At 43.2% G+C, this 24557-nt stretch overlaps 1 protein-coding gene across 5 annotated transcripts in view; it reads left to right on the forward strand.

Annotated features, from left to right (window-relative positions):
- Positions 1–24557, forward strand: part of fam172a (family with sequence similarity 172 member A) — a 179018-nt gene that overhangs the window by 117539 nt on the left and 36922 nt on the right. Inside the window, exon 11 of one of the 5 annotated variants that reach the window (XM_052067458.1) lies at positions 1411–1717. The exons of 3 other annotated variants lie outside the window; for them this stretch is intronic. In XM_052067458.1, the coding sequence (XP_051923418.1) occupies positions 1411–1442 (32 nt within the window). In that variant the 3' untranslated portion in view covers positions 1443–1717. Of the gene's footprint in view, positions 1–217; positions 244–1410; positions 1718–24557 lie in introns of those variants that run through there. One more of the 5 variants, XM_052067459.1, reaches the window with a different exon arrangement.

Here is a 24557-nt window from a genome sequence, read left to right on the forward strand (position 1 = left end):
CGAGAAAGTGAAAATTGTGTCAGATTATTTCCAAAAGCAAATCCACAGTGTCCTTTCACATACGCAGCCCCTTTCCGTTGGATTTTGTTTCTATTTCTATCATCTTGGGCCGCACCGTCTTTTCCTCTTTATTTTTGATCATCTGCTCTCTGGGTGACAACGCTTAATCCGCCCCTGTGGTGTTTGGCTTCCTGTCCCCGTGCCCTCTTTGCGGCAGACTGGTCTTGATGATGTCACAGCCATCAGGAGAATGTATCCTTAATGTAGGATTAGCGATGAAAGCCGTAATCCTCAACATGACCATTGATCAGAGATGATGATTGCAATGTGTTGGAAGACGACTGACATATATCCTCGAATTCATGCGAAAAGAGCGCGCCGCTCAAAAGGACATTCAAGCCTCATGGAGTCAGGAAACCGTTCCAAGTTTTCAGGGTTGCTATCAGCCTCGCGGTGGATGTGAAAGTCGACACACCCCTAATTCAAATGGCAGGTTTTTGAGAAATGATAAAATGAGACCAAGGTAAAGCATACTAAAACATTTTCCGTCGTTACTGTGACTGATAATCTGCTTTTTTTTTGGGGGGGGGGGGGCTTCAAATGGAACTAAGAGGCCAGTTACAAACGGCCTCCAATATAGCAGGTGTGCGTGTTTAAAAAAAGTTTCAATCTGATTCTATCTGGTTGATTCTAAACAGCCAAATTGGCAGTTATTAGAGGGTGTGCACACTTTTTCAACCACTATCTCAGGGTTTTTTTTTCTTTCTTTCAGTTGACTGTACATTTTACATGTTACAATTCGGGTGGAAACGTTTGTAATTATTTATCATGTCTGATATTTTTTTTATTGACGAAAAAACTGGCATTTGAGGAGAAGTGTGGTACATTCACTGTACGTATCTCTTGTATGGAATGCTGGTGGAAATGTATAGGTCGTTTTTCACATGCTCCGCATGTCACCGGATTCCTCTCGAATGCCGCTATCTCATCTCGACCGCTAAAGCGGCATGTTCCGCGCGCTGCTGTGTGGGCGGTACGTCTCGACATCTAACAGTGAATCAGCCACTTCAAATCTCAGCTAACCTCCGATAGAAAAGTCATACTGTATTTCATGTTCAAATGTCACGTTAGCCGTGGCGTTTAATGTATCTTAAAAAAAGTTTGAGTCCAGATATCCCGGTCCCCACGTTTTCCACACATGCCGTGACTGGTATATGGTTGGGAACACCAAACCATTTGACACCACGTCCATCTGTATGTGTACGCTATTGACTTGCGATCTATTGACTTTAACCGAGCTGAAAAGATTCCAGGCCTGTTAACAAAGCTGCCAACTCAGTTTGTCTCTGGTCTTTTGGAAGCAGCTTCAGATGTCAAAGGTTGATTCGGTCGTCTTTGTGTCCTTGGCAGCCCGGCAGGTTCGCAGGCGGCGGCAATTGTAGCGAAAGTCGCGGCAGAGCAGCAGAGGTGACGAGGTTGAGGGAAGGCTGTCAGGGCACCGTGGCCCTGCACTTCAATCAACAAACATGCGGTCACCTCGTCTGCTGCCGTGAATTGTCCAGTCGGGGTTGCTATGCAAATAGTATGCCGCGTGTTTGTGTCTAGGTGGGGGTTGTCCGTGTTCAGGCAATGGAGTTTCTTAGCTACAGAAAACAGCTGCTTTTTGTTCTCTCAATCTCACTTGGCGCACACACATACACACCCCGCCCTGTGTTTTTCAGGACGGTACTTTTTGTACTTTTCATTGGGCAGTATTGAGTAAACTCATGCAAAAAAAGCATTGTAGTGTATTTTCTAATAAACCAAAAAAAAAAAATGACGAATTAGATTTGTTATTTGTCATTTAAAAAAATATTGATCCCCTGTCTTGTGGAGTGTGTGTTGATACCTCCCAACACAAACATTGTTGACATTTTTCGACTTTACTGATTTTCTATTCATTTTTTTGAAGGTGTCATGAATGACTATTTCACAGCCTTAATATTTTTCATACGGTCACCGACAATTATGTTATTTTCAGTTTGTGTGTATCGTCAAACCAGTAGAGATCTCTTATCACGAGACGCTGATGCATCCAGAAAGTAGTCCGGTTCGGTCGTAATACTGTGCTAAACTTTTTTACTTTATTTTTTTTGGACTACAACTGGATGTCTGCAACGACTCCTGCTGTAGCCTCGCTTTGACAGCCTTCAAGAGAAACAGGTTGAAAGGCGCGTCTTTGCTCCTTCTGCCTCTGCATCTGTTCGTCTCTTCCTCACTCGCTTCTCGCGCCATCCATCTCCCCTCCTCCACATCCATCCCGCCTCCGTGTGTGCTGCACTGATGATATGATGACTGTGTTCTCCATGCTCCAAGACTTTGAGCTCAAGGGGAGGGAGGGTGTGTGGAGAAAGTGTGTCTGTTGTCGCTCGTCATCGGTGAAGCTCCACTGACACGCCACTCGGACGGTGTTTCGAATTTCCTGGAGAGGGATGGCGGAACATTTCCAACTCCAGGGTCCGTTTCTAATGTAAATCCATTCATACCTGGACCTGACTTCCTCCCACTTAAACGAAAGGATTTATTCTCACTTCATTATCATGTTGTTTTTTTTTTTTCCGAATGGCAAGACAATTTGTTCCCCATTAAGCTGTCGAGACCAACCCTCAACCTAAATGTTTGCATATTTGCTTTATGCAAATTAAGTGGAATCACTACTCTTGCTACTAAGCTGACGTTAAAATCTGTTGGAAAATGGGATGGAGGGAGGTAAGCTCTTCCAAAAGTGTCACTTTGAGACAGGAAAGAGACTCGGGCAGAAGGATAGATGGTTGAATAGAGAGGGAAGTGCTCCAACTCATCATTTTGAGCTCTGCCGTTACCAATGGTCCCTTTTTAGACCCGCTTCTTCTGGTCAAGCTTTGGTCTGTTTAAAATATATATATAAATATATACTCATACACGCTCTTCCTGTCGAGTGATTACTCATTGTCCAAGCCGATTATTAATTACAACGGCTTCGCTCTCTGTAGGTAAACATTGATTAATGGCTAACAAAAGCAAGTTAATATATTACCTGTTCTTTAATTACCAAATGTGTGCCGTTACAAGTAGCCTAACACACTGCAGTAATTAAACCTAATGAGCCCTGATAAGATAATGCCATCTTTTTTACGACATGATTTGAGATTGCCTGTACCTCTAAAATAATTTTTTACACCCTGATTTTTTTATATTAATTTTTTTTGGGGGTGGTGGCGGGAGTCATTTTAGATTAACCTGGGGACAGATTGAAAAGATGAAATTGAAAATGAATTTGATGGCGTGCCATTTTGCTGTTTTTTAACCGTTCATGAACGTTAAACCTTCTCTCGAAATGTGGTTCCTGCTCAGAACCCAAACTTTTAAAATCATATTTTGCAAATGTGATTTGCACATCACATTTGCAACACAACCGCCCTTGATCTGGTAGAGTAGTCAAAAAGCTCTTTACCCCCCCAAAAGTTTGTCTCTGATGGTAGCCCAATTAAAATTGCGCTGGTACCCATTTTGGGCCCTTCACCTAAGATTGGGAACCTCTGCAGTACGCACACATGTACAGTATATTTGAGTTCCACTTCAGGTTTAGTGGTAACACTTACCTCCCCGATGCATGCACTGTTGACCGTGAAACATCTTTTCACTGTCTGCACCCCTTCCACACACGCACACACACATGCATAGACTGATGTTTGTGCGATGACTGACTCCTAGAGGAAACTCGGGCTCACTCGAATTAACCCCACCCACCTTCAACATCTGTGTTTTTTCAGCTTGCTAATGTGGAAGTCCGCTCAGTGCCCTCAATCGGCAAACTCATATTTTTACAAATGTGTTTCAGTGTTTTCGTAGCCCAACGGCGAAACATTGACGTGTGTAGCAGGAAGTAGACAGGTAAACTCTGGGGAACCGGACTCTGGAACCGTCTGAGGCTTGGATTCGGGTCACAATTGTTGTGCACCCTATAGCAATCATGAGAACAATATTATGCATGTACTGAGGATTGTGAAGGCTGATGTGTGGCAAACTGCCCATAGATGACCTTACTTGAGAGAGGAAATCTTGCTAGAATGAGATAAAATGTCGTATAAGACGTAATTGTTCATGATCATGAAGTGAACGTGCCTTCTGGGTGTTGCCCTTTGTTTGTCACAACAGCTGCAGCTCTAGCAAAGTGCTTTACAGAACAGGAGGCATAAAATAACAAAATAATATAACACAATACAACACATAAGACACAGACACTCATGCAATCTTAACCACTATTCCTGAATATGTTTTGTTGTTTGAAGCAGTTCTCGATGGAGGAGAGAATCAGTGTCCTTTCAGCAGTCGATCATGTCATGCGCAAAATGTTTCACATGTCAGCTACAAGCTAAGTTTGAAAGTAAACACTAAGCTGTAGCAGCCAGTGACGAAGAGAGCAACTGATTCGGTTCACTTTTCGCGTCCCATGTAAAATCCGCTTCAATTCCAAGCGGCGACTCTGAGTTCCAAATACGCATCCGCTATCCGCTCTATCCTCATCCTTGGCTCCAGTAGCCATCCATCCAGCGGCGCCAACACAGGCTGTCCAACAGCGCCGACATCTGCGCTAAACAAAACGGGGCTGTGAAAAATGCTGCCTATTACAGGGGCAAAAAAAAAGACAAGCGCACCGGGCCTGTCCTGCAGCAACAGTCAAATGGCGCCGACGTTCCCCACCTCGAAATCCAAATCAGTTCCAAGAAGATGCACCCATGAAGCACAGATTCTTCTCCTTCAACAAAGGGTCATGGCCAAAATGCTGAAAACAGTCCACATCGGTCCACACGAAGGACAACAAACATCAACCAAAAGACCACGACAACAAAAAAGCAAAGCTCTTGAAGGGTTCTTGACTACGGCTGACTACCGCAGTGCCATAAGGCCACAAAGTGTAACTTTTCCTGCAATCTGTGAATTAAAGAGCAACATGAACCACTTTGAGTGTTTTAAGAACGGTACATGTTTGGGAGAAGAATCATCTCCTATTTAACCGGACTCTTATTTTTAGATGTCAGAAACAGCCATTTTCCAAACCCTGCGAGCTTTACGAACATCATCAAAAACACATTTTCCCTTTCAGTTTTCCACCCTAACAATTCATCATTGCCGTTACGCGAACTCAACTTGACTTGGTCAAGTTGGTCCCTCGTCACTTTTTCCAAATGTCAGTCAGAGTTGAACAAAAAGGAAATGGAGAGTTCACCGAAATATGATACGATGACATTTTTTGTTCTCCAAGCCCCAGAAGTGCATCTTACCTTTTTTTGACCTCCTTTGTTCCTTCTTCTCTTCTGCAAAAGTTGCTGCAACAGTTGACTTGGAAAGCATCTGACGCAATCGAGATGCCCTGCGTCCCTCTGTGAGGTCAGGCTCTTATTCCATGGTGACAAGGCAATCTGATCCATCGTGAGGGTTCCCTTTCTCATGGGGACGTTTCCTTTGAATCAAACACTTGACCGCTTTGACGGACTACTTTGATTCCATTCTAGGCAACTGTCCCTGTTTATTGATCAAGTCCAGCGCTTTGATTCATGCCCGACCCGTATCTTCCCCGACATCTGGATTATCAAAGATATGCCGTCATGGTCAATAGACAAGCCCCTCGCTACATGACCAAGACAAGGGTGCTGCCATTTCTTTGTCTTTGCAGACAAACGAGGAGGATGAGGTTGATCAATATGTCAAGTTAATCATTGTCCAGGTGTCTCAAGGCTGCATTTGAAATTCACTTTTAATTTGTGTTTTGGGAACGTAGTCGTGCATATCTGGCCTCCTTTGTATAGTGTGCCAAACCAGTTCTCAAAAAGAATGGAGTGCACGACTTCGGCAAACTTCAATATTACTGTTTATTTTTCCTCAGACAATTGTGTTGTCTTTGGATACACGTTTAACACTTTTTTTCCCCCATTTGTGTGAGATGATTGTTTTGACGTGAAAATGGTACGAAGGCCTCTGGTGGTTTTCTTCCGCTAAAAGAGCTTGAAGTAACTCATTTTCTGAATAGATGAAGCCCACTTGCAATGTCATCGATTCTGTAGCACACACTTCAGTCTTTTCTTTGTGAGGCAACCTCCACGAAAGTACTCAAGAAGAAATATCATTAGAGGCACGCCAGCTATTACAAGGTTCGCCATATAATCATTAATTAATGTTTGCGCTAGGTTTAGGTTGCACGCGGCCATAAGAAGGACATGACGGTATAAGAACAACGTTGCTTTAGCAGCTTTCACATCATCGTCTGTTGAGATTATGCTAAATACAAGGATGTTGGCAAAGCTCAATCCGCTTTCTTGCGGACGCATTCCGTAAATTGTCCTTTTTATCCTATCGTTCTTTCTTTTACCGTAAACATAATTGAAGCAAGAAATAAAGCAGTGGTGGGGATACAAGCTAGGAGAAAGCCCGGTGCGCATAAATGAAAGTTCAACAAGGTTCAATGGAACACTTATACAATTTGCTGCAATATAGTGAGGCCTTATAATCTCATTATCATCTTAGTGCCAGATTTGCCCATGAGGACTGTTCTGTATTCACTTTTATTAGCTCCTTAAGATTTGTCCATTTGTCCTTCTAGTAGCCGCCCCTCAGCCAATCACTGGGGCACAATCTTTAGTAATTATGCCTCTCCTTCTCTACCCCCCCCCCCCATCGTTTCCCTTTTAAATGATATACACTTGCTTTTCTTACTGCTTCCGATTTTTTTTCTTTTGCCAAAGGGCAAATAGAAAACAGTTTACACAATTCTTGCAATTATATGCTATTATGAAGTCTTCGTGTCCACTGTATGAACTGAGAGTGAAGAAAATGTGCTGTCATGGAGGAGGGGTTGGGGGCCGGGGGTCTCTCTGACTTAACCAAAGAAATGTTGATTTCTTCATTTTTCTCTGTAAATACTGATTCGTGTATAACAATTTGTTATAGCTGCGCAGAACTTTACGACGGCCTTCCTTCTCCAAAGACATGCTCTTGGCTTTCCGAGAAGCCGGGGTCAGGTGGGCGGGGAGCGAACATACTGTAGTGGAAAGAGTAAAGCTGGTCACGAATCCCCAAGCCTCTTAGCTGCTGCGGGTAGTGTCCGTCCGTGGTCACACAGAGGGCATCCCCAGATTAGTGCTTCGCGGACATGGATCTCATTTGCCCAGATGGCCTCTTCTCATTGAGATGATATAGGCTGTAATCCGCCCAACCTTTACCCCATGACCTAAACATGTGGCGAACCACTTAGAAGAAGAAGAAAACACAAACCTTCCAACACGTTTGACGGCTTCTCTACTGTAGAGTAAACATGATTGTGGGGAAAATGGGCTCCACTCTTGTTTGCGTTGGTCGTATTTGAGTTAATCTTGACCTCGATCAGGATGTCTTTTGCCGGTTCTCGCCAATTTACGAATATACAAACACGTCATTCAATCAGTCAGTCGAGAAGTGACATCATTGCATCCTCAATTCTGTTGACTTTAGGCCGGTTTCAAGTTCACTGCACGAGGTGAAATTAATCCAATAAACCACCAGTGGGTCACAGCAAATCCTAACAAGGGCTCGCATTCGAAAATGAAAAAATCAACCTGATCCTAAAGTTTCTGTGGGCTGACAACTTTCACAGCTTGTTCTCGTTTTTTTTCTTGGGTGGGGGAAGGGGGGCACCCTACCAAAAAGGTAAAGGCTAGATCAGGTTCAAACACAAAACCCTAAAAGCTTTGTCTGACATTTCTAAATGGATGCCGTTCGTTGGGCGAGGATCATGGAGACCTTCACTTGCATTTGCAGTTGCGATTCAAAGATGGCAAAACAGCCATCGCTGTGTTGCACTCACCAATCCTCTCTATGCTGGTGTAACTTGTGAAATACACATAATCCTATTTTCGCCTATGTAAAGGGTTCCCCATAGGTGCCACCATAAGGTGACTTTAGTTAATGGGATTAGTGTAGAGAGAGGCTAATCTATTGAATAATCACACGAGAGTGTCACTGGAAATGCAAGTTCATGACGTCCCCAGCACTCCATCATGTTAATGACGGCAAACAAATTCATTGGGGCTTGGGCATCCTTCCTTCGTAAATCTACCAGGCTATTCGTGCCATGAAAGCCAAAAAAAATGTCTTACTTTTTTTTTTTTGTTGTTTTTTTAACAAGATTGAAATTTTCAAATTAGTTTTGAAGCAAAGGAGCCTGCTAAACTGACGTGAATTGAAGGCGGTGTTATTCTTATGGTTCTGAGTTCATATCACAATGTTTAGCTACTAATTAAGTCATCCACGCAAAAATTGTCAGCCCAAATGTTGTGACGATCTCTTGCTGTGATGTAACATCTGGAAAAGACTCGATTGGTGTGTGGGTGTGTGTGTCTTGGGAACCTAAAACTTTGTTGCCTCTTAAAATAAGCTTCTGTAAACTTCCCCATTTTCACATAATGAGGTTCTAATTAAATGCGTGGTCAGCATATTTCGGAGTTTACAAGACAGCCAGTGAGATTTGTCTCACTTTGACCACAATACAGAAGACATCTTTGAGTCAACATCATTACCCTTAAATGATAATTATCTGTTGTTGTTTTTCCAGAGCAAAATCCATCTCCCACGTTTTCGTCAGCACGTTGATAAAAATCCAAGTTACCGCAGGTTTCAGCGGCGGTTTTTGAGTCAGCAGCTGTGACCTCGCTCTATCCCGTGTGCCGCTTATTGACAGACAGAGACTTTATTAACCAACCAACTTCCTGACAGGAGACAAACAGCCCGCGAAAACCAATGTGTGCTCCTATTAGAAAAACATTGCAATTAGAGGATGATTCCACACACACACACACACACACACACACCCCTCTCGTTCCCCCACTCTAAGGAACACGGAATACAGAGGGGCAAAGCAATAACATAGCTTGTTTGTGGTCTTGGAAGCAGCAATTATAAAGTGCTTGGAGAGTTGTTGTGCATGTTGTGACTGTGAGTAATGAGAGAGGCTGTTGCTGTTGTCTCGGTGAAATCTTCGGCTCCTGATCCTCAGCCCTTGTCGCTGCCTCTTCCCTGATATGTTTATCCACCGGCATCCCTCTGACCGTCACCGACCTGTCACCGCTTTAGACAGCCCGTGGTGACCTATGACCTCTGTCAGCTGACTTCACCGAAAATAGTCTCGAGCTATTTGACTGGAGACGTATCTTAATGGGTAGTTTGAATGAATGGGTAGATGAGTGATTAACATAGCTTCTGCATCCTTACTTTAGGAGTGACTCCGCAGCATGTTTAGCCGCACAAGTAGCCAGCTGAAGCGTTGCTAGCTACCTGGTTTGGCGCAAGTACACAGAGCTTCCCTCAAACGTTGACTTTTCGCGGTCGGTGTGGTGTGAGTTACTGCATCAGTGGTTGATTGTCGGTATTTGGTGTTCAATGTGTTTTGTGAAGATGTAAAATGCTAATTTTTCCTCATGAACCTTGATGTGAAACCACTTACTTCAAAGCCTTGCAGTAACTCTATACTTTCAAGGTAGTATCCCTGTGACAGTATCACACAAAATTGAATTGGTTTCATTTGGCATGACAACACAGCACTTTTGTTTACTTCCAGTATGCCGGTTCAAGAATTCGACCAGAGGTGCGCGACACGTTATTCTCTTGTCCACGTACGTTTCAAATCCTCAGTTGAATGTCGTGGTTACAAAGTGTGTTATCTCGTTCTCTTGGATAGCCCACCGGACTCAGTCCCTCCTCCCTCCTGCTGTTCAGCCAGTATGTCGCCGATCGTAAGGCTCACTTGTCAACGTGTACTCCCACACAAACTGCATGTGTGCACAGATATCTGCATGTGCATGGGAATGCTCAGCGACAGGCCCTCCACATGTACACACACTTACAGATACGCCCTTCCCTGATACGGGTGCACATTGATCAACACACACTCCAAGTTTGGAGCGAGTGGCAGGTAACGCAAGTTAGTCCTCCGTAGTACCCCATCTATGAGCGTCAAGTTGAATTTACAGCAATGTGGTTCTGTTGTGTTTGCCTCATTAGAGTTTAGAATTGTAAACTGTTATCTTTTGGGGCGGGGGGTTGTGTTTTAATTCGAGGATGTGCAGCATCGTCTCATACTGGCGATATTTGTCATCCAGAAGCAGAAAAGGCTTGAATTGTCTCTCCACGAAAATTCATTGTATTTTATTAAATGTGTGCCCCGTTAGTCAACGTTGACAGTGTTATATTCATTTTTGGGGGCGGAAGCAACTGAAATATCTCTAACGACGGAATAAGGTCAGACTGCTTGCATTGTCCCAGCATTCAGAGAGATTGGTTGGGTGCTTCTGATATGTGCGCTGTGGCCCCTATTATTAGACTCGTAGTGTTGGCTGCTAAAGTGGCCGCCATTGTGAAGAGAGATTTGGTCGGTGCTTCAACTCGATAAGTTTGGTACATGATTACTGCCCGGCGGTACCTGGACTTGAGAGTGACCTGACTTACCCATTTTTCAAGATACAAGCCATCGCTTGGCCTTTTGGGGTGGGGAGGTTCCGTGGAAACTTTTGAAGTAACAAAGCGCTAGATGGCGGCAAAATTCACAGCAATAATAGTAAATATAGCGTAATGCTCTTGATGCATCCAAAGCCCGTTCACCAATCATTATTCCATGTTCATGCGTCAAATGGACTGTGAAAAATGCTCTTCCACCTTTGAGACGTAAAAGGCTGTCGTCAGTATTTCAACTCTGTGCATCCATTTGAATTCCTTTTGTTTGGCTTACTTTTGATTTACGAGATGATGTCATCTGATCTCCAGCAGCAATCACTCTCTTACCCCACCCTCCAAGCAAATGTATTGGGATGAAACAAAAACAAACAGAAAAGACTAAATTGCCAGGAAAGGAGCCAGGTAAATGCTTGTGGCTTGCACTTTGCGTCACAAACACTTCGCAAGTGCTAAGTGAGGTTGGCACCAGCTGTTGGAGCACAGTCTCGGAGAACTGGAGGGAAATGAATTGTGTTTGGCACCAGGCACCTATCAGGCTGTAATTAGTATAGCTAACATCCCAGATGAAGGAGTCAAGTCTAGGTCAGTGTAAAAAACTTCAAGGGTCTTAACGGGTAAAGGTCGCAGGCCAAGCCGTGCTCCACCCCCATAACCCCCCAACCCCTCGCTGAATATAAGCTCATGCCATGCATGCTCAGATTTGCTGAAATCTGCGTTGAACTTTGATCTCGAGGTGTCGCAGACAGTCACATGTCAGGCTGGCTCCCGTGGATCACTCTGGATGTGCTCGCGGTAGATTTTCTGAGTCGTTCCTGCTCCAGACTTGGCCAACACAACTAAGAGATTTAGCCTTGATAGCCTTTGAGGCTTTTGACATAGATGTTACATTGCAGCTTAAAACCCATGCTTGGGATTCCTGCCCCGCTTTGGCCCCGGCCGGGATCTATGTTTTCCTGCCACACGCTCAATCGATGGTGATCTGTGTACCGTACCGTAGGACACCAAATATGTTTTGAATACAATTTCAGCAAACCTCACTGTAATCCTTTTTCGTATACGGCAGGGTTTGTTGTGATTGATCTTCATGGACATATGCATGTGTATGTGTGTGTGTGTGTGTGTGTGTGTGTGTGTAAGGGTGGATATGGGAGCCATGTATGCCATCCTTGGTTCCTTAAAAGACCTTTAATCCTCTAATGCTCGCATAATCTCTTCTAATACATTCAATATTAGTCGACAAATCACATGATAATAAAGTGATACGAAAATGTTTCTTCCGAATGACAGGGTCGCACCGAGGATTTAACCGTGGGCTTTAATCACACTTGACACTAGACATGTTTTGTTGACCATGGCCAAAGGTTTATGTATGTCGATGGTCTGTAACCCTCGAAAATTGGGAGCCCAAATCTCATCTCCCTCTTGACACAGACGTGTATCCTTGTTGACTTCAAATTGCAGATTTGTTGTTGACATTTCGAGGCTGGAATTGGAAATTGAAAATAGATGTTGTATTATACACTAAAGTGGAACCGCTGAATGCAATTTAGCACCGAGGTCGTGCATTTTGGAATTTTTCAGAACGCATCCTGTCTATACCTTATGACGCAGTCCAATAGAAAGAATATGACAAGGGGGAAATAATTTTTTCTTTTTTACTATTTCCCATCCACCCATTTTCTGAACCGCTTTTTCCTCATCAAGTCCCGGCTGATTATTGGAAAAAAAAGTGCACTGGTTGCTTGTCAGTTGCAGGGGATTTCTCAACGAGCAACCAATCAAAATCACGTTGAAACTTTTTTGAAAGAGCCAAACCTGTTCATTTTTTCGGAAAATGGGAGGATGCTGGACTCAAAAACACTCAGCGTGGCCAAAGCTCAAATTCAAACCCAGCACTGCTAGGCAAAAATTTTAACCACTTGCTCACCCTGGTGCTGTGTACACATGGATGATATTTGTCAAAAAGGGAATGTCAATCAAGAATTGTTACTGTTACAAAAAAAAAATGGTTTTATTAGGCAATATTTTCAAATAAAACATTTCTATTTTCACTATTTCCTACGGGATCCTTCATTGAGATAAAATAACAACATCACAGGTCAACTGTCAACATTTCTCTTTCTTTTTAAATTGCAATTTCAACACACGGTGACGAATCAAATACCCGTTTTAAAGCAGAAAATGAGGCGCTGCCCCAAAAGAGTCGAACTGCGCGAACATGGGTGCATTTCATTTGTCCTCAATTCTATTTGTGGTGCTGTTCATCTGTTCAATTCTTGGCCTTGTTTATGTCTGTCTTTTTTTTTCTTCTCTCTTAAGCATAAACTAAGCCTGCCTCACAAAGGAGAAGGCCATTAGATCATTGCTCTCTCCATTTGAACTTCTCACCAACTAAGCCTCTGTCTGCCCCCGCCCTGTTTCCTAGTAAACCCCTCATTTACCTCACACCTGCCCAACCTTCTTCCTGCCCTCCCCCCCCCCTTCCCCCTCTAAGCGATGATATTATGGTTTTTGGATCATCCTCATTGCCTTCCTCCATACTGTAATCCTATTTGCTCTGTCATGTGTTGGTGTTCACAGATGGTGTGTGTGCGCGCACGCGTGTGTGTGTGTGTGTGTGTGGGTGTGGGTGTGGTGGTCTCGCACAAAGGTGCCAGAATATGGATGAGTGTAATATTTTGTCTAAAATTCACCCCTCTGTCCTTCACTTTCGTTTCCTTTCAGCGATCTTTGACCCCCCCAACCCCCTTCACCCCGCCCCTTCCATCCTTGTTCTTTTCCATAATGAAAATGTTCAACTCTTTGACTTGAGTGGTTGACTGAAGAGTTTGTGGGCAGGTGGGGCGGCCTCCCACTTATTGTTGAATCAGGAGAAGAAAAGGAGCGAGGAAAAAGCCCAGCAGGTTTTTGGACGCCGTCCAATAGTTGGCGTCTCGGCGTCCATGTTTAGTTCCAGCCGAGTGCCCGCAGTGGGCATTGCCGGGCTGCCTTCATTCTGACCTCTCAGCTGAGGACCACTGGCTGCCTGTTTCCAACACCCCTTTTCATTTATCCTTTTCTTCTCCATCCACCCCCTTTGCTCTTTGTATTCCACAAATGGCTTCATAAGCGCCAAAACAGAGATGTTTCGGAATTGATCTGTCAACGCAATGGACCGCTGACGCTTTGTGGCCTTTGTACTCAACATAATTACAGCACTTTTTTCGGAAGTCTGAAGTTTTTTTTTGAATGCTCAATGTTTTGAAACCTGCATTCAGCGGAGACGCGTTATTTTGTGTTTTTGTTTGAGGTTTTGATACATTTTAGATTGGTGAGCCACTTGAAGGCAAAAATACATTTATTGTCGTTATGCGTCACATGTACACAAAATTAGTTTTTTCAGAAACACGAGCATATGCTGAGGTACTGTATACATCTACTCACAAACACTTGCTGTGCCTCATTTACTGATTTCTGTTTCGTTTCATTTGTCCAGATATGTTTTTTAAATTGATGTACAGTCAACTTAAATAAGTTATCTTAAGTCAAATGATTTTATTTTGTGCAACCACCCGATGAAATAAAGTTTAGTAAATGCAGCACTTTACGGAAATGAAAATCCCCCTTTTTTCTTTTTTTTTCTTTTTTCTGGGGGGGTGGGACATCAAAATTGGCAACATACTGTACCTCTGGCCTTTAATTTCATTTACACCAATTACCGCAAGCGCACGATAATGAAATATTTCTGTTGGCCTTATCAGTCCAAGCAGAACCTCCTTGATCACAAGCAAAAATGAATATCTTATTAAGATAAGATAAGATAAGAAAACTTTTATTAGTCTCGCAATGGAGAAATTCCTGATTCACAGCAGCAAAGTTATGAAAGGAAGAAGTAGAACAACAAAATATAGGCAGCCACTCACGCTGCGCCATTTTGAAGTCAAAATAACAAAAATAACACAACACATAGGACACCGTCGTGCAATCTTCACCACTTTTCTGAATACACTTTGTTCTCTGAAATAAGCATCTCTCCTACTCTGGCAATCAAATATGATCATTATTATTATTATTATCTTTGTAATGATCAAGACTGTCGATATAAGTCAGGGTTGGTGAGGTAACCTCCTGATATGCAACTAACTGGTCCAGAGAGCTAAAATCGCGTTTCAATGTTTTGGAAGAAAACTGTGTTTGTGTGTGTTTTGTAAGTTTTTCCCGGTGAATTTCGTCCTCAGGAAATTGTGTGACATCATCCGCAAGAGCAAACGCACCCCGCCAGCTCTCAACTTTTGAGTTCATCTGGTCACAGTGTTAATCATCATTAAGATGATTGCATTCGAGCTGTTAGTGACATTTGCTTGGCATTTCCTGTCTCGTCTTTGGTAAAATTTTGGGGGGCATATTTGCATAACTTTCAGACCCACCGGCGAGGTCTTGCTTACTTTTATCAAAATTTCAAAGGAGGCTTGAGGTTTGTTTGGAATTTCAAAGTGAATGCATTAATTAAATAAATATAAACAAATTGTGAGTCAACTGGGTTCTAAAAGAAAGGATTTGATGAAAATGTATATTTTTAACAACTTTGCTTGTCTGCCGTGTCTTAGTCCTTGCATACATGGCCAATAGATCAGATTCCGATTCTGAACAGCTGTTGTTGACCGTAAAAGTGACTAAACAGTTTCGAGGTGAAGCTGCTGTTTATGGGCAGTGGTCTGGAGGCATCGCAGGAGACGTCCCGCGTTTGTCGGAAGGGGCAGATAGCAGGATCAAGATGAAGTATTGATGAGCTTGGGGTCGAGGCGAAGGATCCACACAAGCTTGAAATAAATAGCGCGAGGCACATGGCCGGTCATTTACGGTGCGGCTGTCCCGAACCAGTCGATAAGCTATTATAACCATGCAAATTGTGGCCAAATCACAATGGTATTATGTAGATCCCTGTCAGGCCACCAGTATTGGGAGTCAGTAAAAATTTGCTTTACTTCTCTATGTGGAGACTCGTGAGGAGAATCATTACCTCGTACGGTGCTCTAGGTTTTTGTTTTGGGAAGTAGTTCTGCATAAGCATCGAATTGCTGGTTCCATTTGGTCATTTGGGCTTGCTCAATTTACACTCTATATTTGGCGCTCTGTGTCCTCTATCAAATATTGGCTAATCCTGGTTATACCTTATCTTTAGGGTAAGTGTGTCATGTCAGTTTGTCCATTTCATAGCCAGATGTTAAAGTATATTTCTGCGAGTTCATATGAATACCGGAGTTGTAATATTTCAAGCCATTGATTTGGGAAAGGGTCGTTCCACGAACAATAACACAACAGAACTCCACCTCCCAGGTATTCAGTTTTGGGTAATCTGGCTTCCCAGAGTTACCGTAGGTTGGTAAAAGTCTAATGTCAGAAAGATGGACATATTCCCAGAAAAAAAAATGATTTCAGGTAAATGGTCGGCCAATGAGGGCGAAGGCAGCGGCAGCTCTTTACACTGCCGTGTCAGTGCACTGCACCCAACAAACCTGCGTTAAGATGATGTAATTTGGGCTGAAGGCTGTGCAAACACTCATTTGACCTTGGTTTTAGATTTATCAATAGGGGTCGAGTTTGAGAACAGACGAGAGGATTGTGCTGGATCCAGAACAACCTGCCCTAGCCGTGATAGCCGCAAACTGACTGACTGGTGGGATTTTTTTTAGGAGTTGCGCTATAAACTCGTATTTAACCAATTCTGCTCTCTCTCACTGTTAGAGCTCTCCGCTGCACCTTGTTTATTTTGTGAGGAGACCTTACTTACTGCTTTGTGTTTTTGTACTTCTCTTCATCAGTAAACACAGGCTGACAACTCAAACATCACGCCATTGATCTGGTTTGGTTGCCATCGGGTTATGACCCCTCGTCTAGAATGCAGCACTGGAGGTTCGTCCCTTGGGCAAGGTTAAGAGTCAGAATAAAGTCAAACTGCTGTGCTGGATTTGCATTTTTAAATACTCCCAAGGCGACAAATACGTCTGGGCAGAATTTGGGGGGGAAAATAATTGGATTGGGCTTTCAAATTTGGCAGCTTTTTCGTCACTCTTCACGTATTTATCGGGTGGTCTCAGATGTGAAAGTAGAAGTGTCATCGACGACAGTGATGATTTGGGAACACGGTCACATTTGTCGCTCAAACATGCGTGTTGAACGGTTCGCAGATGGGCAGCGACTAATCAGAGACTGTGAAGTAGTTTACCACTAGCCCGGAAAGCTCTGAGGCATGCTAATTGAATCAGAAAATTAGTGACAGAACTGTACCGAGCTGTAATGGGCTAGCTGTTGCTTGTAACAGGTGCCAGCCCACTCAGCTGTGGAATAAGGTATTTAAGTCGCATTAGCAACAGTTTAAAAAAAAATGGTCAAAATTCCTTGAAATGGAACAGTTAGATTTTCCGCCTGTTTTCACATCCCAAGCCTGGAAGGCAGCCACATAGCCAACGCTGTTTGCTTGCAGCAACCAAAAACAATCATCCTGTCACTGTAAAATAAATATCAGAGCGTACCAAGAATGGAATGAATGATGGCGTGAATGGCTTTTCGTCGGGGACGTGTTAGATGAAGATTTGGATTTCCGAAGCTCTCTCCATCACTTGCTCTGTTCCTTCTTATATTTTGGTCTCTCTTCACCTGTATTTCCTTTTGATATCATCCTCTCACTTCACATTTTTTCCCATAGCCTCCCCAGGGGCTTATGTTTCACAGCATCACGTTTCACTTTCAGACACAACTTGGAAAGAGTGTGAATGAAGAAATTAAACATTGATCACTTTTGAGCACAGGGGGAACTTGTTTCTAGTCTATATACAGTTGGATGGAGGCTGAGACAGCCAAGCAAGGCAGCGGGGGAGCAAGCCACAAATGGGCGCGGAAAGAAAGAATGTTCCTGTTGTCTTTTTGTTGTTCTCACCCCGAAAAATATTCTGGATGCCACAACACTGAAGGAAGAGTCGAGGCTGCGGCAGAAGAAAAAGGAAAAGGTCACGATTTGTATTCTTTGGCGTTGCATAAGCATGACTTAGATTTGTTCTTGATTTTACTGCTTGGTGCTTTCTACCGATTATTATTATTATTACCGATTTGTCTTACTGTTTGTTGTGCATGTTAAATCGCTCCATGTACAGCACTTTGTATGCAGCGATGGCTGTTTGAAAGTGCTCTAGAAATACTGTTGACTTGACTTGACTTGACGATTTGATTGGGTGTTATTATGGCGGGTCGGGCCATTGATTTATATTTGATCATGATTTCAATTTTGGCTTATCGCGATCTTAAAATCATGTGATTCTGCCCTCCCTGAGCGTGACCGAAGCTCTTGAATGACACCCCCAGTTGGACTTTACTGTCAAACTAAACACACAACAAAAACCACGACACCCATTGCATCTTGAAATGCAAGGCATGCTTTGTTTCAAAAACATCACCAGTGCTAATGCTAAAGTCAATGTCAAAACTAAATGCAGTCAATCCCAAGAGTTGTGAAAATAAAAATGGACAGCAAAACGAGATCAAATATATATGATGCGGAAAAGGGATGATGTGTTCTCCCTGTGATTGGCTGGCAACCATTTCGAGGTGGCCCCCGCCTACTACCCGAGGAGAGCTGGGTTAGGCTGCAGCACGCCCGCGACCCTTGTTGAGGAAAAGCAGCTTAGAAAATGGATGGATGTTAGTTCTACATGGCCAATGAATCCGGTTGAATCCTCTATGTAGTAGAGACACTCATTATCAACACATCAATGTCTCTTCCTCTACTTTGTCACACCCCCCACTGAGAAGAAAAAGGGCACTCCCACTCTTCGACTGCGGAGTATTAAAATGAAGGTAACTGTAAGGTTCGCTTGATCAAGCTTTTAAATAAGACGACTCAGTATCCCGCTGTGTAAATGAGCCCTCGGCCACTTTGACAAAGTGTAACTTCATTTTCAGTGTTTACCAGGTCATCTTAAGTATGAACATGTTATCGCTTATAGCGTACAGCAAAAAATGAAAAAGAAAAAAAAACGGAGCCATATGGTGCGTTCCCGGAATTGATTTGTTTCTGCTGTTTGTTTTTTTTATTGCACGGAGCATAATTTCCTCCCGCACAAATCTTGAGGAATTGGATCATTTGTCAAAATGTAAACTTTGGATTGACAAAAGTGGAAAAAGTTAGCTCTGCAGCAGCTCGTTAAACGATTCCACATCTCAAGGCCAACTTGATCCTTTTCGTACAGTCACCGCTCATAGCCTCCAGTAACCTTAGCGCCTGACACCCAGCTTTTACTTTCAACCTCACACCCCTCCTCACCCAACACCCTTCACTGTAGTCGACCATAAGTCTCGGCCCAAACCTGCCTGCGGGTTACGGGGAGTGCCAAAGGTGCATTGAGTGACGTGGTACTCTGGCTGACCCCCGGTAGCTTGGCAGGGCCGCCTCCCTAATGAGATTAACTGGGTAATGCCGACTCTGTGTCTGTTTCTCCTGCCGCCCCGTCCAGGCGAACCTTGGGGCTCTTTATTTAGCCAGCTGCAGGGTAGGGTGCGCCAGAATTCTCAGGTCGAGGGCAGGACAGGACCCACATGCCCAAAGCCCGACATGATCCTTTCACCTGAACAATCCTAGCCATGCCAGCATTTGTCGTATCGTCATTTTAAGGCTGCATTGTCGCTTGACTTTTTGCGTCTGTGTGTGATACACACTCTCTTGGTTTATGTCCATTTTTTCCACCGGACTCTTTGGACTCCACTGTTGCCAAAATAAATGAAGGAGTTGTAAAACGGTGCATGCGCACGTGTCTGAAAGGTAGACAGTTACCAATCAAATGAGTTACACAAAACATTTTTAGTAGATTTTGGCTGGTAGCCAACATGCTTATCACTGTCAGGACAAATGCTGAAGTCTTTGCCTTAACTTTGTTCGTTGCCATCATTAAGAACTCGGTTCCCACAAAGTTTCGAGGGGATTTCATGTTAAATTTATTGCAGTGTAATTAATAGGGGGAAAAATGTTGACTCAAGTACACCCGTTGGGCTGTTCCTTCTCATTTCTCATGTGAAATTGTTGCTGTCTGTTTCTACATCAACCAGATCAAAAGCATTCATTGCGTTGCATTGGATATTTATACCTTGTCGGAAATTGTGGCCAGACCGTGTTCCCTTCAATCCTCCACGCACTTGAAACACACTCGAAAGTAGCAACTGAACAGAGAACCCCAGAACACACCAAGTGGTTTGATGATTGTTCGGTGCAGCGCGAAGTGGAAATCTGCTCACTATAAGTCCTTACAAGGCCACAGGGGCATAGCTAGCCTCACCAAAGCCGTAGCCGCCAGCCTGGACCGAGCAAGTCAGCCATGCGGCTAGTTAGCATTAGTTATGTTGAAACTCGAGCATGGGGTTTCCCAGTCTAACACTGTAGCACTGCCCCTTACTCTTCCAGAACCTTCTGTCATTTTGTTTAGGTGGATTTTAGAAATGTTATTATCACCCATTTTATCGGTGAGCCATTTTAAGTGGCAAGGGAAGACCCACACCTTTGTCACAGAGTTTTTATGAGGGTCCCCCACACAAATGTGGTAGGAAACGAGGTGTGGGTTCTTCCATGCCACAGGTGTGTGCCCCTAACATAAAGGTCACTTTTATCCGACAGTGTGTGACAGCTCCTCTGAGTCTGACAGTGCTGCACAGGCCGACTCATGTTTCCAGTTGTTCTTGCTTTGTGTGTGTGCATGTGTATGCGTCGTAACACCTGTTTAGAAATGGCTTTCGGGCACAGACGGGTTCAGGTTGCACCCAAAAACAAAAAACATACCCTACAAATCGTCTCATCTAGGTGCATGTCAGTGTATGTATGCACGCAGCAGGCATTTGCACTGTGGGATTGTGTTCCCGGGTCTGCTTTTATGGCGATACCTTGTCATCTCGTTCTTCGCTCTGCGACTACTCTTGGATCAGACTGGCTTCAGGTTCTGACGGAGAACACCATTAACCCTTGTTGTCGCCCTCAATGTTATGAAAGCCCCAACTGATAGTAAACACGCTGTCCCATTTTTTCAAGTTGAACATCGCTCACTCTAACACACACACACTGACCAGAATGTGAAAAGAGCGCGCCATCTCCATCTCTCCTTTATCTGTCGCCACAGGACAGACAAATTACAAAAGGATGAAGCATGCGCATGCATTTGCACACGCAAACATACACAGTTGATATGAAGCTTTTTGAAAACAGAGAGGAAATCCTGATGAATGAAATGGAAATTGTGTGCCGGATTTCGAGGCTTCCATGTTAATCTCCAAGGAGAACTGGAAATATAATAGCCAGGGAGTTGGAAACATAATTAACTGGAGACCTTGTCCATAGACGGCAGGTCAACGGAATCTCACACAACCGTATCTTTTCACTTTGTCATTTCTATCAATAGAATCGCTGCCTCAACCTTCAAACACGTGTTTGAAAGTTGATTTAATGTGTTAACTACTCATGAGTTTAAAAGGAAGCTTTTTTTTTCCCTGATATGACGCGATACTGACATTTCATTTCCAATCACCGCTCTGCCGTTAATTGTTAAAGTATATCAAAGGCCCTCACAATTTAGCCCGGATGAGCAAATTGTGTTTCAAATGGGATTTTTTTAGGAAAATTAATGGGCAATAATCGAAACTGTTGATTTGAAAATTGTTTGGAGAACGTTGAAATATATACACATCTCATAATGTTCTGTAATCATGTCCAGTGGAATCTTCAATATCAACAACCAATTTTCCAATCTTGAAAATATAATGCAGTCCAACTTTCAGTCATCATTTAATCTGTCAATGCTTCCAATAACATTTTGACTATGTCTTATCTTTTAATGACACTGCACAAAGAATAATAATAAAACTCACATTTCTTATGTACGTCATGTAACATTTTTTTAAGTCATGGTTACAAAAGTACTTTAACCCAAATCAATCAAACAATTCCTTTGACAAGTGTCACTAGCATAGCGATTAGTAGCTAGCGATTAGCAGTTAGCAATTAGCAGCTAGCTATTAGTCAAGTTGAATGGGTGTTTTTATTTTTTATTTTAATGTGATATGGAACCGGGAAAGAAAACAAGAAGGTTGAGAAAGTGTGTTGCGGTAGAATGACAGAGGAAAGGGTAAGAGAGTTTATGAGGTGAAAAGTGTCATAGGGGTAACAATGGGATAATCTGTTTCAAAAAGTATATGTGAAAAGCTAGGGTAACGTCAAGAGAGAGAACAAAACATAAAGGCATGCCGAAAAGAGAAAAAAAATGCAGTCAGCGAGAGAGATAGAGAGAGAGGAAAGTTGCAGAGAGCATCCTGTGGATGTGAGTGGATTGTAACATCATACTATGGATTCCCTTGTGAGACAGTTTGAAATGCAGCACTTTCTCTTGCCGCATGCAGCAAGAGGCGGCTTTGCCGGCATATGTACAAGAGAAAAGGGAGCGACGAGCAAAGCAGAGAAAAACGCAGTTCGCTCCCCGGGAGAGACAGTGGGAATTTTGTGCTAGTACAAACTCGACCGTATGTGGCCCGTGCGAATGGATTGCAGATAGCGGAGGAAGAAGCTGAGAGTATGTGGCAGAGAATACGTAAGGAGAAAGCTGCTGGAAGGAAGACGCAAACCCAGGAGCAAAGGAGAAAGCATCTTTGACAAGAAGAATTGATCTCTCGCTGTAAGCGTAAGCCTGGCTGAGAGTTTACAGTGCAATTCAATAAGCGACCGTAGTTATTAAATATGAATAAAAAGTTTGAATGTGTTTTGATGCTTTCAGCTACCAAATGTATTACCTCCGTGGGAGGGTGCTGTGTTTTCAGCTTCTATCTAAAGGAGCAGAATTGTTCTATTCCACAAAACTTTCGGGGTAAGACATGGGCTAAGGAGATAAAGAAAGAAAAAAAATATATTTTTTTTCACCCCCACAGATAAAAAGTTTGGAAGTCCTACAGGAAGCTGTAGGTGGTACCGGCATGCTCATGCAACAAAAGAAATACTCTAACTAAAGTTGTTATTAAGCAGAGCTGAACATCAGGACTTGTGATTGACTCAGAGGGTGTACCCCGCCGAACAACCACCGTCCTTTAGCACCTGGAACCCTGGGCAGTAGAAAATGAGTAGTAAAGTTGAGTCGTCAATGAGTCAACTACTACATTGTTTCTGTCTATCTAGCTATCTAGCTAGCTGGCTAATTAGCTACCTAACAATCCATCCAATTTTTCATCCATCCAAGTTTGGAGTAAGAGGCCAAATCGGCCTTCACATATTTGTTGACCATTCAACCACCAAGTGCAGAGTCCAAAATAGTCCTAAAAAGTCCCCACAGTCCACAATTTGATCAAAATGGAAAATGGAGTACACTTACAGTATATAGCACTTTTTCTTCACCATATGCTGTCCAAAGCGCTTTACCAATTCTCATATCCACTTTTTGGAAAACATATTGGAGTGTAGATATTCGGCCCACGCGCATCTGCGTCAACCTACAGAAAGGTTTTCCTCTGAAATAACTTCAGATAACTTTAACCTCCAGGATTCCTGACCATACACTTACAAAATGGCAGAAGTCAGGGTGTTTTTCTGCTTTTAAGAAAGCTGTAAATCCAACCATGTTCTGTTGTACCAGCTAGCACTAAGCTAAGCTAACTGCCTCGCCGGTCCGGAGTCCAACTTTGCGAACTCTTTTCGTGCTTGCACGGCAAATGCTGCCAAAAAAAAAAAAAAAAGAAAGTCGCCACAAAAGCGTTGATACACTGTCTTGATGGGCTTTACTGACTGATTGCTTAACAGTTGATTGCAATGCTAATTAGCCAGCTAATACAACAATCACCACACTGCTATTTCAGTGACAACCACGCTGTCATTCTATTAATTAAGACCTATTTGATCTTTCTTCTTACCGGAGGAGTCGTGCTGATTTGAAAAATGTCATTTCCTTCTCTTGTTCTCCATTTGTATCTTTTAATACGATTGTATGCAAGTGACATGGGTGGACATTGCGCTGCATAGGTGGAAGGGGGGGTTGGTTTTGGAGCACTCCTTGTGTTCTACCCACCTGCTACCTTATGTTGTCAAGCCCCTCGAGCTGCCCCCCTCCTCACAGTTTTTCGATTGAAATGTTCTCTTGATGAGAGAAGAATGTCCCAGTGTCAACCTGAACCGATTTGATCAATCTTCTCCCTCCGCGAGTTACCTTGCCCTCCTCTGTCCCCCTTCATCCTTCCTGACAAGTGTGAGAGTATTGATCAGTTGATTCTATTTGCTACTGACCTCTCTGAAGTGTTTCTCTGCTCTCAAGTCGATAGTGCACGATTGAGAGTGACCTCGCTCCTTCTGCTGACCTCCCCTCCCTCAACTTTGTAACTCTGGTCCTGTCCAAATGTGGCTGGAACTATTGTATCATCGGGACGTGCTACATGGTCACATTGTGTATTTGTTTTCAACTGATGCAGTCAGATAATGGTTTTATGCGGTGGTGTTGTGGATGATATGTTTTTTTTTTGTTTTTGTTTTTTTTTGTGTTGATGTTTCTGTGCTATGGTGTGTACAGATGTTTTTTTTTTATTTTATTAAGCAGAGAATGTAATTGGACCTCAATGCTACATCCCAATATGACAAAGCCTGCCGGACCCACTGATGAAGTAAAGTCAGAGAGAAGGCAAAGTGGGAGGGTTTTGAACCGTTCCTTCAATATAATATTAGTTACTCTCCGACAAATGAAGTAACGGTGATTAGAAAAACTGCCGCAGGTTGTTTGCATTCAAACTTCAGCTTGCAGCCAATGCGTCATGCGCACCTCTGGTCGCATGTTTACAATTTTAGCATCCCATCATCCAATCATTGAAAACTTGAGTCATGATCCTCTTTCATCAACCAGCAACTTAACGCAAGTTGACTCCGAACCTATCCCCCACACCCCCTCCCAAAAAAAACTAAGGAGCTCCTTTATGCCCAATACCAACATAAAGTGTATGTTGTATAGAAATACAGAAAATATACAGTATATTTATTGAAATTTTATGATGTTGAATAGTGGTTGTGGTGCTCGTAGTAGTTT

This window comes from Hippocampus zosterae, chromosome 6 (assembly GCF_025434085.1).
Source record: "Hippocampus zosterae strain Florida chromosome 6, ASM2543408v3, whole genome shotgun sequence".
NCBI lineage: Eukaryota > Metazoa > Chordata > Actinopteri > Syngnathiformes > Syngnathidae > Hippocampus > Hippocampus zosterae.